General features: G+C 43.7%; 1 protein-coding gene across 1 annotated transcript in view; it reads right to left on the reverse strand.

Annotated features, from left to right (window-relative positions):
* ARHGAP42 (Rho GTPase activating protein 42) overlaps window positions 1–17,470 on the reverse strand; it is a 168,940-nt gene that overhangs the window by 8,935 nt on the left and 142,535 nt on the right. The window contains exons 15-22 of the mRNA XM_083609686.1: window positions 16,931–17,015; window positions 14,147–14,205; window positions 12,834–12,939; window positions 5,803–5,962; window positions 4,744–4,888; window positions 2,551–2,931; window positions 533–689; window positions 364–426 (exon numbers count right to left, since the gene is read on the reverse strand). Of these exons, the coding sequence (XP_083465812.1) occupies window positions 364–426; window positions 533–689; window positions 2,551–2,931; window positions 4,744–4,888; window positions 5,803–5,962; window positions 12,834–12,939; window positions 14,147–14,205; window positions 16,931–17,015 (1,156 nt within the window). The remainder of the gene's footprint in view (window positions 1–363; window positions 427–532; window positions 690–2,550; window positions 2,932–4,743; window positions 4,889–5,802; window positions 5,963–12,833; window positions 12,940–14,146; window positions 14,206–16,930; window positions 17,016–17,470) is intronic.

A 17,470-nucleotide genomic window follows, 5' to 3' on the forward strand; every position in this document is an offset into this window, starting at 1 on the left:
GGATTCGAACCACCGACCTTCTGATCAGCAAGTCCTAGGCTCTGTGGTTTAACCCACAGAGCCACCCGCGTCCCATACATGTCTGGATAGGCTAGCCTAAACCAAAAGCAGACACTGAAAAGAGAACAGGGAAGGCACCTGTCCAATGTCAATAGGCGGGGAGTTCCCAAGGTGTGGGCACTGTCACACTAAAAAAAAATCCAAGTTCTTTTTACTCTGAATTCTTAGATTTGGGGTGTTGTTGTTGTTTTTATTAAAAAAAAGTTTTGGGCCTTCATGATTGCACGGGGGAAACAAGAGCATGATAATAAAACCATGTATATACATGGAAAACTGAAGAAGGAATTGTGAAGTGCGGCTTACCTTCCTGAGGGAGCCTGCTTAAGTGGGCCACCACTTTCAAACAGCTGGGCCTTTGCTGCTACCCTGGAACATACAAAATCATTTCTGGTTTACACACGCTCTTCAGAACAACCCGAGGACCCAAATGCCTGCACGCAAACATGCATCACAACCCTCTGGGTTGACTTACACAGATCCCGGTCTCTGGTAGCCGTTACTTGACGCCGTATCGAGCCGCAGTCTCCTGCACATTTTTGGAGGCAGGTCTGGGTTTGCTGGGGCATTGGGCGCCTCTTTGGCGTCGAGAGAAGTTAAGCTCTGTACCGAACCGCTGCAGCTTTTGTTACCTGAGTAAAACAGCGTCACACAAAATGATCTCAAGCATATTAAAAAAAACAAACCCATTATTGAGCATCTGGCGAGAAAACAAGAGGCTTGAGAACACGTTTTGCCACCACCTCACTGCAAGACCACGAGGAGCTAGGCGACTGGCATTAGAATCATAGAATTGTAGAGTTGGAAGGAAAACCAAGTCATCTAGTCCAAACTCCTGAAATGCAAGAATCTTTTGCATGACATGGGGCTTGACCCTAAGATTAAGAGGCTTGTTCTCTACTGGCTGTTTCGCTCAGGGTGGTACTTAACCTTCCCGTTGGTTTGTTCCAACTGCCTGTTTGCCGCATGCAGTGGAGAGAGCAAGCTGAGAGGCAGTTGTAGTGGAAAGCTCAGTGGCAGAGCATCTCCCCTGAATGTAAAAGGTAAAGGTAAAGGGACCCCTGACCAATAGGTCCAGTCGTGACCGACTCTGGGGTTGTGGCGCTCATCTCGCTTTATTGGCCAAGGGAGCCGGCGTACAGCTTCCGGGTCATGTGGCCAGCATGACGAAGCTGCTTCTGAAGAACCAGAGCAGCGCACGGAAACGCCGTTTACCTTCCCGCCAGAGCGGTACCTATTTATCTACTTGCACTTTGACGTGCTTTCGAACTGCTAGGTTGGGAGGAGCAGGGACCAAGCAACGGGAGCTCACCCCGTAGCGGGGATTCGAACCGCTGACCTTCTGATCGGCAAGTCCTAGGCTCTGTGGTTTATATCCCAAATTCAATCCCTGGCAGGGCTGAGACTCCTGCCTGAAACCCTGCAGAGCTGCTGCCGGTCCGTGTTGACAATGCAGAGCTAGATGGGCCAATGGTTTGACTTGGTATAAGGCTCCTTAAAAATCTACCTCCCTGGACTTTGCGGCAGAGACCAAGCCTCTGCAATTTGCCCCTGCTGCATATGCACCATGTATTGCTAATGTGAATGAGATGTTTGCCGGAAGAAACTTCCTACAGTATACAGAAACAAGCCTACACTATAACGAAGCAGCCTGATCTTTATCACTGGGTGAGATGAGAGATAGGCTCTGTAATGTAATCACTGGAAATGATAAAGATGTTTCTCAAGACGATGCGTTTGCCAAAGTTTCCAGGATCGGTTAGCTTAAAATCCAGACATGACTCATAAATGGTGAAGAAACTACTGACACCCCAGGTTTTGGTGACCTGGAATTTTCTGTTTGACTAAGCTTTGGTGGGGTATTTTTTTTGCCTTTTTTTCTAATTATCTAAACTTACAGCAACGGATAAATAATCATTATAGCCAACGTCAATTTAGATATATTATAAACATGGAAGTTTAACACAGAAACGCACAATTATTGCAAGCAACATTGTGATGATTTGTTCTTCAACGATTCTGTCCTTATGAGGAATTTTCAAAACATGCCTAACATTTGGCCCAAATAGCTGCAAACACCCTTTATTTATTAAACTTTTTATTGGTGCTCTGCCAGATCTGTCTTGTCAGCCAAAATTCAGTGGAGAAAAACATCCTTATGGGCTGTTTTTTTTTTTTAAAGGAGCACCACCAGTTTCATTTTATATTCTTCATTATTATTATTTTTTTGCACATAATGTTAAATATGCCAGGTAGTATTCAACTAAGCCAGTGCAAGGATTTTTGCTTCTGCAGTGGGACTTCTCTCCCACTCCCTGTCCCCTCCTCAAATGTGATCCAGAGGGTTGGGGGGGGGGAAACCCCCAGAACAGATGGAAGTGGCAGGAGGGGAGAAGAGGGAATGCTCTGCCAATCAAGTACAAATCCTACTTTGGATACAACCCCAAATCTTCCTTATTAACTCTAAGCCAACACACAACACACAGGGCTCACCTTCGGCAGAAGGGATGGACCGGATGGAGGAGGCCGCTGACCTTTTCAATCCGGAGAGACTATATAGTCCTCTTTTGGTCAGGTCTGTTGGTGGAGTCACGGTCTCTGGACCGGTGACAGACGTGACACTATGACAGTCAGACTCCATGTCTGTTTTGGCTGTGTCCTCCTTTGAGGAAGATTCAGGACTCGGCGTCCAAAGGCCTGAATTTTTCTGCCCGTTGGATGATGGGGACGAAGCAATCCATGGAACTCCTCCGGCTTTATCCCTGGGCTGAGAAGATGGAGGTTTCGTGGTGCTGTTTTGTTCCGATGAGTGAGATGAAAGGGATTCTATGCTGCCCATCGGGGTGCTGTCTGGGCTGCTGCTGTAGGAATCAGCTGTAAGGTGGAAAGGGTGGGGAGGTGGAAGAACAGATGATGTTTACCAGGGTGCAATTTTGCTTTCTTGTGGGCAGGAGGGCAACACTACTTGCTCATTAGCATCCAAGCATGGTCTAAATCAGGGGTGAGCAATCTGTGGCCCATCCATATGTTGGGACTCCAACCTCAGCAGCCCCAACCAAGTCGGTCAACACTCAGGGATTATGTGTTCTGGAATTCAGCAACATATGAAGTACTACAGGCCTAAATGGAGAGTGCCAGTCTTCACCAGGACTTGAGTTTTTCTAATAGTTCTATTCCTTGTAAATGGGTAAAACTGATGGTAACTGCAACCAGACAGGTTATAGCGAGTAATTGGGAAAATGCAGAAGAGTTAGGGGTGAACCAATGGAGGAAAAAACTGAATAATATTATAATTTTAGAATATCTAACTGTGAAGATACACAGAATGAAAGGGTTTAAATGAGAAAGGGGAGGATTGGTTTGAGAAGATATTGAATTATTTGGGTAGGTTTGAACAATTTGGGGCAATTAAAATGTTAAAAGTTAAATAAACCTTATGGATGGAGGAGTCTTAACACATATAAAATTGTACATATGGTTGATTTGAATATGTTATTATTGATTATGTGTACCCAATGTATCAGTCGCCTTGGGGGGGGCGGGGCGGCGTTTCACTGTTTGTGTTTTGGTGGTTGGTAAAAAATAAAAATATTAAATATTTAAAAAAAAAGTTCTGTTCCTTGGCACAAAATCCAACATAATTTGGTATTGGCTACAGAGAATCCGGCTTTAATTTAAAGAGGTAAAAGAGCTCTTCATGTTATGATGATGGGTTTTAAATGCATGGGCCATACTGGGCGAAGGCTCAGAAGTCAGAGGAGGTCTTAGTAGGGCTCCCCCACTGATCAGGAGGTAGAACTTCAGCATTCTAATCAAGCTTAGTAACCCTTTGTGATTAGTGGAAGCAGAATTTGCCAACTAAGAAAATACGTGCAGGTTTGCACCCCTACTTAACACAGGTTGCATATGCCAGGATTTCCTCGAGCAGAATTCGGATGACATTAGGAGCTAAAACTATCTTTATAGCCTTCCAGACATAGAAGTGCGATAAGCCCTGATCTCAATCCACCAGCAATGAATGCAATGGCACCATTGGGCAATAAACACTTGCAGTTCCTCTGCCAGGCATGCAGAAATCGTTCCATTAACACCTCTAAAACGCACAGTGACACCACTTCATAAATCTACTCCATTAACACCCAGCCTTTCTTCCATCCTGGAGCTCAAGGCAGGATACATGAGCTCCCACACAGCCTTTCGCCCAGGCAATGACCCAGACCAGACCAGTTTATTTTGAGCAGGGATGCTGCACCCTCTTGCTCTGAAGACTGTGCTCTGCAACCAATCATGCATCAACCTGCTGATGGGATGGCACAGAATGGGAACAGATTTCCTTGGTGGATTTCACTGGTGCAGAGGGCGAAGGAATGCGGATAACTCTACCTGTCTTTCGAACTAAACAAATTCCACTCTGCCTTAGCATATCAAGATGGTCTGGCTTGGGCCAGGGTGGGGTGGGGCGCAGAATAGAGAAACGAAACACATAGCAAAAGCTCGGAACCTTTCAGGGGATAATGCAAGATTTGCCTCTGCATACACACACACACACAGAGAGAGAGAGAGAGAGCGCGCGAGAGAGTTCTGCAGAGCAGCACCCCTTTATGCTCAGAGCAAAACAACTGCTACCATCCATTAACTGCCAACTTCAGTAAGTGAGAATGTGCTAGTGGAGTAAGATGCACTTACTGTCTGGGTCTGCCAGGCACGGGGTATATCTTCCTTTTGGTTTGCGAGTGCCCGTGGAAAGGCAGATTGCTCTCGTCCTTCTTGAGCCTGATCGGGATTGAGGCTGCGGAAGAGGGATGTTGGGGTCTGGGGCTGTGTGGAATATCTGTCAGTTAAAAGCAAGGATAACTGAGAATCTTTTAGGAGCATCTTTCATTTAGGGTCAAGAGACAACAACCAGCCTAATGCTGTGATTTCACAGTAACTACTACTACTACTACTACTACTACTATTATTTATTACAGTGGCACCTTGGGTTAAGTACTTAATTCGTTCCGGAGGTCCATTCTTAATCTGAAACTGTTCTTAACCTGAAGCACCACTTTAGCTAATGGCGCCTCCTGCTGCTGCCGCGCCGCCAGAGCATGATTTCTGTTCTCATCCTGAAGCAAAGTTCTTAACCTGAAGCACTATTTCTGGGTTAGCGGAGTCTGTAACCTGAAGCGTCTGTAACCCGAGGTAACACTGTATTATTACTATATTACTATATTATTATTATTATTATTATTATTATTATTATTATTACTACTACTACTACTACTACTACAACTGATACACCACCCTTCATCCAAAGAGCACAGGGAGGTTTACAACATAAAAACACAAAATACATAATATCAAAAAAGCATTCCCTCTTGACACATTTAAACGGTAACAGACTGTTTAACCAGTCAAAGTCCGGTAGGAGAGGAATGTTTTCGCCTGACACCTAAAGATAAGTAATGAAGACGCCAGGTGAGTCTCTCTAGAAATGGCATTCCATAAACAAGGTGCCAACACAGAAAAGGCCCGTTCTTATGCTGCCATCCTCTGGACCTCAGAAGATGATTGCAGGGTCTACCACAAACTAACATAAGAATCAAGGAAGAAGAAGCTGCTCTTGCCATTATCAAACATGAACGGGATGTAAGTTAGGCTATGGAACAGCAATTGCGAGGTTCCATATTTATTTGCTTTTGAATTTATTTATTTTTTAAGTGTGTGCCTTTCAATAAGTTTTACAAGATTCCAGCGTTCTACCTTTTCATAATGCTCGATGAGAATCTCAACCACAATATTCTGAAACTTGATGTTCATCATTGCAGCCACGGTTTCCTCCTGGGCTCTCATCAGTGTGGGGCCAAAGATAACTCCAAGGTTGGAGATGGTCATGAGATTTTGCTGACTATGTAGTGATACCCTGAAAACAAAACAATTAAAAAAGGAGGAAGTTAATCATCACCCACTAACTTCCTGTTCGAAGAAGAGGTGCAACAGAAGTGCAGGGTTATTATTTATTCTTTCTATCAGGCTTATAATTTTGACATGGTAATACACCTCAGAATGACGTAAATGTTTCCCCTCATGGAAAAGAAAGCTGACTGGAAGAATTCCAAAAATATTTTTACTGGTTGTGCCCTGCATATTTTAAGAAAGGCTGCAAGTTTCAATGCATTTCTGCAACCAACTCGTGCTAGGCAACCCTGTTTAGGGAAGTCTTCAATGTTTGATGTTTTATCGTGTTTTTAATTAATATTCTGTTGGGAGCCACCCAGAGTGGCTGGGGAAACCCAGCCAGACGGGTGGGGGATAAATAATAAATTATTATTATTATTAATTATTACTACAACAAACTTTTTTCTCTTGGATTTAAAAACAAGTCACTTCAGTTATGAACTTTTTTCCTAACTGAGGCAGAAACCAAGCAAGATGCATTTTTCATTTGCTCTCAGCTTTTCTTTTCTTCTTTTCTAGAAAGGGCCACAAATAAATGAAGCTGACAGTGTGTAGCAGAAACTGAAGTACACCAATCTGAATCTTTCTGCAAAAGCTACTGGAGCTAAAAGCCTCATGCCATAGACTGGGTTGGTTCATTCAAACCACTTTATGATAAATATATCCTAAACAACCACTTTCTGCATTGTGCTCCCCACACAGCATCTCCTAGGACCTATGCACACTCGGCTTTCAGAAACCTACACAACTCATTACGTCTTAGAGCGTATGAATGGGATTCCTTGCACTGCAAGCCACACTGACTTCTCCTTTCCCTCAAAGAAGTTGGATTCTGTGTGACGAAGTACTTCCTTTTGTCTGTTCTAAATCTCCCAACATTCAGACTCGTCCGTTTCCAGAGAGTTGTTCCAGTCCCCTGGTCATTTTGATTTCCCTGTTTCATTCCCTCCGCCGACGGTCTTCTGCTGGTTCCCTCACTGCGAGAAGCGAAGTTACAGGGAACCAGGCCTAGTGGGCCTTCTCGGTAGTGGCACCTGCCCTGTGGAACGACCTGGCCCCTTCAGATGCCAAGGAGATAAAGAACTACACAAGTTTTAGAAGACACCTGAAGGCAGCCCTGTGTTGGGATGTTTTTAATGTTTGATGTATTATTATGTTTTTATATATGCTGTAATAAGCCACCCAGAGTGGCTGGAGAAACCCAGTCAGATGGGTGGGGTATAAATAATAAAATTTAAAGGTTACTCATGACCACATAGCAGCTTAGCCAATTTCAGTAAGGCCTTTACTCCCCAAAATGCACTACCAGAGTGTGTTGCAGTACACATTTCATTCCAAGAGCAGGGTTGACTTGGGGGATGATTCCATCAGCAGACGGCAACAATAATCTACTGTCTGGGCCATGGAGGTTTCTTGAAAAATGTACATTTAAAAGAACTCCCAATCACGCAAAGGTTAGAGATGATCTATGGTTAGGAACACCTAGTCGACTTTTAATGCTAAGCAGGTTCTCGTTTCATTATGTAGCGAAACAGACATATTGGTGAATGGACCATGCCATTCAACAGGCATTAACAATCCTACCTGTACATAAATCAGACCATTTTCATTCCAGATGGCAGGGTTCAACGCTTCATTTAGAATGAAGCCTGTGAAAATGTTGCTTGTATATTTGGATAAGCGATGAGCAGGATGAACCACGGGCTATGGGTGCTCATCGTAAATCCTTCACTCGGCAGAATCCCTCAGGATTTTTCTAGGGATTGCTACAGAAAGGTGCCATTTAGCCTGTGATGTGAGTGGTGCTGTGGGTTAAACCACAGAGCCTAGGACTTGCTGATCGGAAGGTCAGCGGTTCGAATCCCTGTGATGGGGTGAGCTCCCATTGCTCAGTCCCTGCTCCTGCCAACCGAGCAGTTCAAAAGCACGTCAAAGTGCAAGTAGATAAATAGGTACCGCTCCAGCAGGAAGGTAAACGGCGTTTCCATGTGCTGCTCTGGTTCGCCAGAAGCGGCTTAGTCATACTGGCCACATGACCCAAAAGCTGTACGCCGGCTCCCTTGGCCAATAAAGCGAGATGAGCGCCACAACCCCAGAGTCGGTCACGACTGGACCTAATGGTCAGGGGTCCCTTTACCTTTACATGCTGAAAGGAACAGGGACCTGCTGTAATGTCTGCATATGCATGGCAAGATTTAGACCCTAATGTAGAAGAGGGCCTCACAAAGGGGACTTTCTCGGTCCTGGGATGGAGTGTTCGCAGGATACACCTGCAGCACTTGTGTTTTTATGAAGTGGTTCTCTGCTAAACAGGGAAGGAATAGTGGAAACACGCATCAAAACAGGGCCAACTAGATTAGGTCAATTTCACATTGGGTCATTCCATGTCAAGTGATCCAATGATTTTTACCTTACCATTTTATATCTATTGCTTTCATTTTCAGTTTCCTAACAGTAGTATAAGAAAAGGTCCGAGATCTCAGTTTTTAATTTTTTTATCTCCTCTCATTTTTGAGGGTTTGAAATTTCAAAAATATATATGACAATTTTGGACTTGCCGGACTAAACCTTTAAAGCTCAGCCCAGAATTGAGATATTTTAAAACTGAAAATACTAATCTCTTCAGAACACCATGGGCTTTAATATTATGTGGCACTTGATCAACTTAGTTTAATTTTTTTAAGTTAAATTAAGAAGTTTAAAATTTAAAAAAGTGATTAAAAATCCCCCCAAACCCTGTATTGATTGTTTCCTATTTCTAAGAGCTTTTTGTGTAGCTCAGCAAGGCCAAAATTGTCATTTTTTTTGAATTTAAAAACCTCATAACTCAAAAAACGGGAGGAGATAAAAATACAAAACGTTAGATTTAAACTTAGTTTTGATTGTTCAGCAAGAGTACAAGGAAAATTGGATGACATCAGGTAAAAAAAAAAATCATTAAAAATTGGATTGCTTGATATGGAATGAACCCATTGTGGCACTCCTTGGCTCTTATATATCTGGAGAGTGAGTTTTTGCACCATCTTCTCATGCTGCTCCTAGACCCAGCTTTGCTTTTGGAGACTGAGGAAGGCAGTAAGAACAGCCTTGTTGCATCAGGCCAGTGGCCCATCTGGTCCAGCATCTTGTTGCCATGGCGCCCAAATAGATGCCTGCAGGGAGCACACAAGCAGGACCTGAGTGGAGCAGGCCTCTTCCCACCAGAAATTCCCAGCAACTGACATCCTGAGGCCTATTGCTTCTGATGGTGGAGGTGGACCATGGTCAACATGGTTGGGACCGAAGTGTAAAAGGGCCTTTTCAGTTATGTGGCAAGTTATTCACTACAGAGAGTTACAGCAGGAACCCGACAAAGGCTGCCAATTTAACCCCGAATTCGGTAAAGCATTCAGTTTCAAATTTAGCAGCTCAATCCTGCAGAACTCTGTATTTTTGAACTATATGTATTAAAAATAAAATAAAAATCATGGCACTTCACGGCTTCATTTTGTTAAGTCAGATGGCTCCAGGGTGCTATGCAGATTTTCAGTTCCTTATCCAGAAAAAGACTTTGACAAATAGGGTCCAAACACAGGTAGGAATACTAAACCAGTTTCCCTTTCACTCTGAATTTATCGCCCACAACACGGAATATTATGTTGCTTTAGGTTACCATGGTGACAAATTGGATAGTAAAGATGACAAAACAGAAAATGAAATTTGATATCATTCTAAGTAATGGCTAGCCACCAATCTGCAAACAGGTTCAAAGGCTTAGGTTCTTGCAGAAGTTTTAGAACATTACTTTTTTTCAGAATGCTGGAACTTTTTAATAAACCAATTTTCCTTAGGCCTACTTTACGTTTCCCTGCGAAAAGTAATCTGGTATTGAAAGGTAAGGGAAAGGTGGCAATATCCTTTATTCTAAAAAACAAAAAACAAAATCACTGTCTTCTGAAACTATTACTATTATTACAGGCCAATGTGAAGTTTTGGATATTGTCAATTTGCAGACTGGTGTGTGAGTTATGGGGTGATTTTCCTCCTTCCTCTTTTATATTAAGATGGCACAGCATGCAAAAATAGCTTCCACAATCCAGTCCTCAGAGTAAGAAGCAAGATCTGCTTATTTGCACAACTCTTATTTCAATTTTTTTTACTCATTTCCTGCACTTGTGACATCAGAGGTTTTTCAGTGTGCTTTACAAAATGTAAATTTCGAAACGTACAAAAATGCATCTACATCACTTCACTTTTATGGTACTTCAACTGCTGTACACTTGGGAGCTGGTTCACACATGCACGATCATCACCTGGTGCTTACAACATCATACGATGACATGCATGTGTGAATAATAATAATAATAATAATAATAATAATAATAATAAATTTTTGTTTGTACCCCGCCCTCCCCGGCTGGAGCTGGGCTCAGGGCGGCTAACATAAAAATAACACAGTATACAAAAAACATAAGAACATAAAAACAGGCAATCAACTAATTAAAATTAAAGTAAAGGTAAAGGGACCCCTGACCATTAGGTCCAGTCATGGCCGACTCTGGGGTTGCGGCGCTCATCTTGCTTTATTGGCCGAGGGAGCCAGTGTACAGCTTCCGGGTCATGTGGCCAGCATGACTAGGCCACTTCTGGCAAACCAGAGCAGCGCACGGAAACGCCGTTTACCTTCCCGCCGGAGAGGTACCTATTTATCTACTTGCACTTTTGACATGCTTTTGAACTGCTAGGTTGGCAGGAGCTGGGACTGAGCAACGGGAGCTCAGCCTGTCGCGGGGATTTGAACCGCCGACCTTCTGATCAGCAAGTCCTAGGCTCTGTGGTTTAACCCACAGCGCCACCCGCCTCCCTTATCTTAAATTAGTTCAGAGCAAATTAAAATCTGGACAGATGGCAGTCCATGGGTAAAATTGAGAGTAAAATTCTCCAGGGCCAACTGTTACCACTGGTCTTATAAAGGACCTGTGAGCGGACTAGGAGGCCTCTTTAATGCTTGTTCTTATACAGAAAGAAAAGAATCAGACTGAACCCCAACCAAAGGCCTGGCGGAACAGCTCCATCTTGCAGGCCCTGCGGAAAGATATCAAATCCCGCAGGGACCTGGTCTCTCGTGAGAGAGTGTTCCACCAGGCCGGGGCCACAGCCAAAAAGGCCCTGGTCGAGGCCAGTCTAATCTCCCTGGGACCTGGGATATTCAGGGTGTTATTATTTGCAGGACTTGAGGTCCTCCATGGGGCATACGAGGAGAGGCGGTCCCATAGGTACAAGGGTCCTAGGCCGCATAGGGCTTTAAAGGTTTAAATCAGCACCTTAAACCGGATCCTGTACTCCACCAGGAGCCAGTGCAGCTGGTAAAGCATAGGGTGAATGTGATCCCGCGGCGAGGACCCCGTAAGAAGTCTCGCCGTGGCATTCTGCACCCGCTGGAGTTTCTGGGTCAGTTTCAAGGGCAGACCCATGTAGAGTGAGTTACAATAATCAAGCCTGGAGGTGACCGTCGCATGGATTACAGTGGTGAGGTCAGGGCGAAAGAGTTAAGGGACCAACTGCTTAGCTCGGCGGAGATGAAAAAATGCCGCCATAATAGATCTCCTACATTAAAGCACCAAAGGTAGCACTTTCCAGTAATAATGTGCAGAGAAATCAAGCGATGAGTATGCATGCATGTATGAACCAGGTCTTGTTGATAGGCAACTATATGTGTAAATCAAATCCACCAAAAAACACTATGCTTGAGGTGATGTGACAGAAATTTACCCATGGTCACAGATTCACACCAGCAAAACCATCACTTGCTGCTGTCTTCTGGAAATGAGAATGCACATCTCAGCTAGCCATGAAGCGAACACATATATTTACATGTGAAAGTTATTCTAATTCATAAAGCAATTTATTTAGAAATAAACCAACCATCCCTCCTCATGTCTCACCATTCCTTTCTACCAAGAGATTCATTATTCCCTTTTTTGTTTTTCAGTCGGATGCTTTTTCATTTTATGAAAACAATTTATAAAGAAAAATACAAAGATTATTGTCAAATGTCTTTTGTTTTTGTCCAAACTAAAACATTAATCCAGCAGCAAAAAAGAGAAAGAGAAGAGGGGAAAGAAAGAAAGAACAGAAAAAGAATTAAAAGAGATAAAGAGACAGAAAGAGAAAGAATAGAGAAGAGAAGAGAAAAGAGAAAGAAAAGTTAAGAAGCTAAAGAACTTCTGATTCTCCATCTGTCCGCTATATGTAAACATTTTTCACTTCATCCACTTCATCCAGTATAACACCTAATTATTCCAAATAGATTTCTTTATGGGCTTCACCCCGTGATATTTTCTGAATTGGAAAGCTCAACAAAACGAAAACGAGAAGGAAACAAGAATCCTTCCTACAGCGCACAAACATGAGGCCTAAGCAGAGCAGTGCCATTTCAGTTTGTGTTTTTTAGAAAGACATGAAAGTATTACAGGAGATGAAAGGGCCTTGAGCTTCTTTTCCACAGACTCATTTCCCACAGACTCACTCCCTGGCAGAAACAGAGGGCAATTACAATTAACGGGCTAATTTAATGTGCGCTGCTTATTTGTCGAGAACCTCCAGGGCTCCAGCAACAAATACAATTCCAGTCAGCAGCTCTTTGCTCACAACCTTAGACAGCTTAAGCAGCATATAGGGCGGTATATAAATTCAATAATAATAATTTTCAATAATAATAATTTCATCTCTTTGGAACGAAGCGATTAGGGAAGGTGAAGAGTGGTGCCAGAAAATAAACTACACAGAAGCATCTTCCCTCCCTTCCATCTCTCCTCCCGGCCCCATCACCATAAAGGATAGAAAATAGTTATTACTTGACCAAGTGCTTGATCAGGATGTCCAGCATCTCTCGGTTTTTCTCTGGCAGTTTGTGAACAAGTGCATGGACTGCTTCCACCCTGTAATTTTGGTCATCAGACTCTATTAAAATAATAATGATTAAAAAACAAAACACACACAATACATTGGTTTGTTTTTTTTTAAAAAAAACTTATCAAGGAACAAAACAGGCTGCATTTTAGCTCTAAGGATTGATTTAAACCAGGAATGGGGAATTTGTCGCCATCCAGATGTGACCGGACTACAACTCCCAGCATGTCCCCACCACTGGTCATGCCATATGGTGCTGATGTTGATGGACTACAACTTGCAGAACCAGAGGTCAGGAATGATGGGAGTTGTAGTCCAACAAAAGCGGGAGACCACAGAGCCTAGGGCTTGCCGATCAGAAGGTCGGCGGTTCGAATCCCCGCGACGGGGTGAGCTCCCGTTGCTTGGTCCCTGCTCCTGCCAACCTAGCAGTTCGAAAACGCACAGTGCAAGTAGATAAATAGGTACCGCTCTGGCGGGAAGGTAAATGGCATTTCCGTGTGCTGCTCTGGTTCGCCAGAAGCGGCTTAGTCATGCTGGCCACATGACCCGGAAGCTGTATGCCGGCTCCCTCAGCCAATAAAGCGAGATGAGCGCTGCAACCCCAGAGTCGCCCGCGACTGGACCTAATGTTCAGGGGTCCCTTTACCTTTACATGATCCTCAGGGTCCTTTTCCAAGCCTACAATTCTATGATCTATGATTTTGGCATTCCACTGGCTCAAATGTCCTAATCTAATGGTTTCAACTGTGCTTTTTTTAAAAACTGACTTGTTTTGTTGTATGTTTTAATCACAGATGCTCTTAATGCTTTGATGGAATCGCTTACTTTGTGCATTTTAGTTATGCATGGATATTATCATTGGTTTTGCACTGTATTTATGCGAGTGCAAAATAAATAAAAATAACCACCACCTCTGGCCCTCCAGATGTTGCAGAACTACAACTCCCGTCATCCCTGGCCATTGGCAATGCTTGTTGGGGCTGATGGGAGTTGTAGTTCATCAGGAACTGGAAGCTTCAAGGTTCCTCATGCCTTGCCCTACCCAGGTCATTGCAGCGGAGTTAAAACTAGACCCCCAATTATTATTTTTTTTACATGACTGGGTTTACACATACGGATTTTACACAGTTAGCTAGTTTGGCCCAATATTTCCACTGTTAAGCCTTATCTCTCAAACAAAATCCCTGGGCAGCTGGTGAATGCAAGTTTCTCCCAAGGTTTCCCAACGATTTGCGGTCACCAGCTTTTCACTTACTGACGGCAACGACGAAATCCTTGTGCAACTTGTAGGTCATCAGTGGCTCTGCAAGGCACCTGGGTAAAACATTTTTTTTTTGGTGGGGGGGGGGGGAAGAAAGAAGAAGAGTTTAGTACATTATCCAAATTTCTTGTTGGTTGCAAAATAGTCCCTTGCTATTGCTCCACCCTAAACTCGCTAAGATGTAAACAAAAGATAGCTCCAAGTGAAACTTCAAGCAACAGTACAGTTGGGAGGAGAAATTAACAGTACAGTTGGAAAAGACAAATTAAGTCATTCTGGCATGCCCTGCTGGAGTGAAACAGACAACACAGGATGAGAGCACGCTTGCCTTCTAAACTGTGGACAATTGCCAGATTCCTTTCTGCTACAGGGCTGATCATTCCAATTGTTAAGATTACCGGGCTGTGTATGTCTGGCTGCTTATCTGAATCCTCAAGTGGAAGAATCACCTGTTGATTCTTGTCTCCAGCCAGCATTTGGAACATGCGAAGCTGTCTTACAAAATCAGGCCTCACCTGCTTCTTGGGAGAAAAGCAATGACAAACCTAGACAGCATCTTAAAAAGCAGAGACATCACCTTGCCAACAAAAGTCCGTATAGTTAAAGCTATGGTTTTCCCAGTAGTGATGTATGGAAGCGAGAGCTGGACCATAAAGAAGGCTGGTCGCCAAAGAATTGATGCTTTTGAATTATGGTGCTGGAGGAGACTCTTGAGAGTCCCATGGACTGCAAGAAGATCAAACATATCCATTCTTAAGGAAATCAGCCCTGAGTGCTCACTGGAAGGACAGATCCTGAAGCTGAGGCTCCAATACTTTGGCCACCTCATGAGAAGAGAAGATTCCCTGGGAAAGACCCTGATGTTGGGAAAGATGGAGGGCACAAGGAGAAAGGGACAACAGAGGACGAGATGGTTGGATAGTGCTCTCGAAGCTACCAGCATGAGTTTGACCAAACTGGGGGAGGCAGTGGAAGACAGGAGTGCCTGGCGTGCTCTGGACCATGGGGTCATGAAGAGTTGGACACGACTAAATGACTAAACAACAACAACCCAATATTATCTACACTGGCTGGCTGGCAGGAAAAAATTATTGGAAATGTAGTAAAGATGTCTGGCTGACACAAGGCTGGGTAAGCTTGGACTAAGCTATAACTAAGCTGTCATACTTCCTCCTTCAGCTGCACTATATCTTGGCAATTCCAAGTACCCCTTTGCATCAATTTTCTATCTATCCTAAATCATACTTGACCACCTCTCCTCAACATATCGGAGAGGGCACATTCCTGTGGGCCGCCCAGTGCATTAAGATCAGTCAGAGATATTCCCTTGGTGTAAATGAAGTGTGTAGCGCAGGGGCCTTTGGAAGAGCCTTTTCTGTGGTGGCCCCGCCTGTGTGGAACAATCTCCCCACTGAAGTGCCTCTCATCTCAACCTTGTGTTCTTTTGGATGCCTACAGTTGTTGTTGTTGCTGCTGCTGCTGTTAGTATTGTTGTTGTTGTTAGTGTTTGGTGACCGAGCAAAGTCATTTTTATGATGTTCTTTATGTAAATTATGGGGGGGAAAATCAATGTTTGCCTATTACGGGTTGCATCCAGTGCTGGGGCAATGGGTTCTGCTGGCGCAATGGGGTTTCTGTTTCCTTATCTGTCTCTGCTCCACGCCCCCCCCCCAACAAAAAAAATCTGCTCTAGATGGTCTCCCTAACCAACTGGTGTGACTAAAATGACTTCACACAGGTTACACACACTATTTAAAAATAGCACTTAAAAATAGTAAAAAAGCAAGAACAAAACAAAACAACCTGAAGCGTATGTAACCTGAAGTGTCTGAATCCCGAGGTACCACTGTAATAGGTAAAGGTAAAGGACTCCTGGATGGTTAAGTCCAGTCGAATTCGACCATGGGGTGCAGTGACTATGAGGAGCTGGAGTTTATCTGCAGACAGCTTTCTGGGTCATGTGCCCAGCATGACTAAACTGCTTCTGGCGCATGGAACACCGTGACAAATGCCAGAGTGACAGAAATGCCATTTACCTTCCCGCCACAGCGGTACCTATTTATCTACTTGCACTGGCATGCTTTCGAACTGCTAGGTTGTCAGGAGCTGGGACAGAGCAATGGGAGCTCAACCCGTCGTGGGGATTCGAACCGCTGACTTTCTGATCGGCAAGCCCAAGAGACTCAGTGGTTTAGACCATAACGCCACCCACTCCCTCATAAAGCTTATAATGCAGAACACCAGATCAACCTCCTTTAGGATGGCATTCCAAAGTTAGGGCAGCACGCAGAAAAGGTTCTCTACTTCATAGAATCATAACTTACTTCTACTACATGGGGGTACATGGAATGGACCTTCCTAGAATGGCAGACTCGCATTTATTTATTTATTCCACATATGTAATCACCTATACTACAGAATTCATGAGAACTATTCCAGGAGTTATAGTTTTGTTTACCCTACTTGAACGCCGTGTTAGGAAAATAATGCTACGCCGTTTTGACAGAATAAATTTGCCAATTAAAGAGAGATTTACTGCCCGGTGCTGTGAACATTAGATAACCGTTTAGAAATTAAATAGGCCTCGTTGCAAGCGGAGGGGTTTATGGTGCGTAATAACCGGAACAGATAGCTATTAATATAAATGAATATTGGCTGGTTATCTCCGATATTATATGGTGCTGTTCCCCCATTATATTACACCGGGATTGCAGGGTGAAAGAAATATTGTTAAGCTAGCAGGAAACAAGAAATTTTGAACCCCCACAGCTTACTCACCTGAGGTAGTTCTTTAGTCCACTGGTAATAGTTTTGTTGTCCCAAATTTCCAAATCAATGTCCATGTCGGGAGGGGATTTTGGAGCTATGAAAGAGAAAGGGGGTGAATGTAGAACGTGCTGTTAAGTTGTGGGTGAACATATCAGACGACACAGCGATTCTTCAAACAGCTCTTGTTTATTCAGAGGCCAGAACAGAACTGAACTGAAGGGCTCAGTCAGCCTGCTTATATAGAGCTCCAGTACGTTACTGTAGCAACTTTCTAAAACTATCCAATCACTGAACGTCACTTTTGATCCTTCATTTGCATAACTATCTACAGTATCCCCCTGCTGGCCCAGGGTGAGAACTTCAGTACATAACACGTGTCTTAAATATCTAACATGACTGCCCCAATACATCAATGGAAGGAGAAGCATTAAGTGCATGTATCGAGAGTCATCCAGTTTCTATGGTTCCAACCACTGGAAACACACAGCTCATTCTCTGCACATGTAAGATCCTACCTAGGTTCACTCACCAACAGCCCCTGTTAAAGAA

Source organism: Podarcis filfolensis (assembly GCF_964270895.1).
Source record: "Podarcis filfolensis genome assembly, chromosome: 4".
In the NCBI taxonomy this organism is placed as follows: Eukaryota; Metazoa; Chordata; class Lepidosauria; order Squamata; family Lacertidae; genus Podarcis; species Podarcis filfolensis.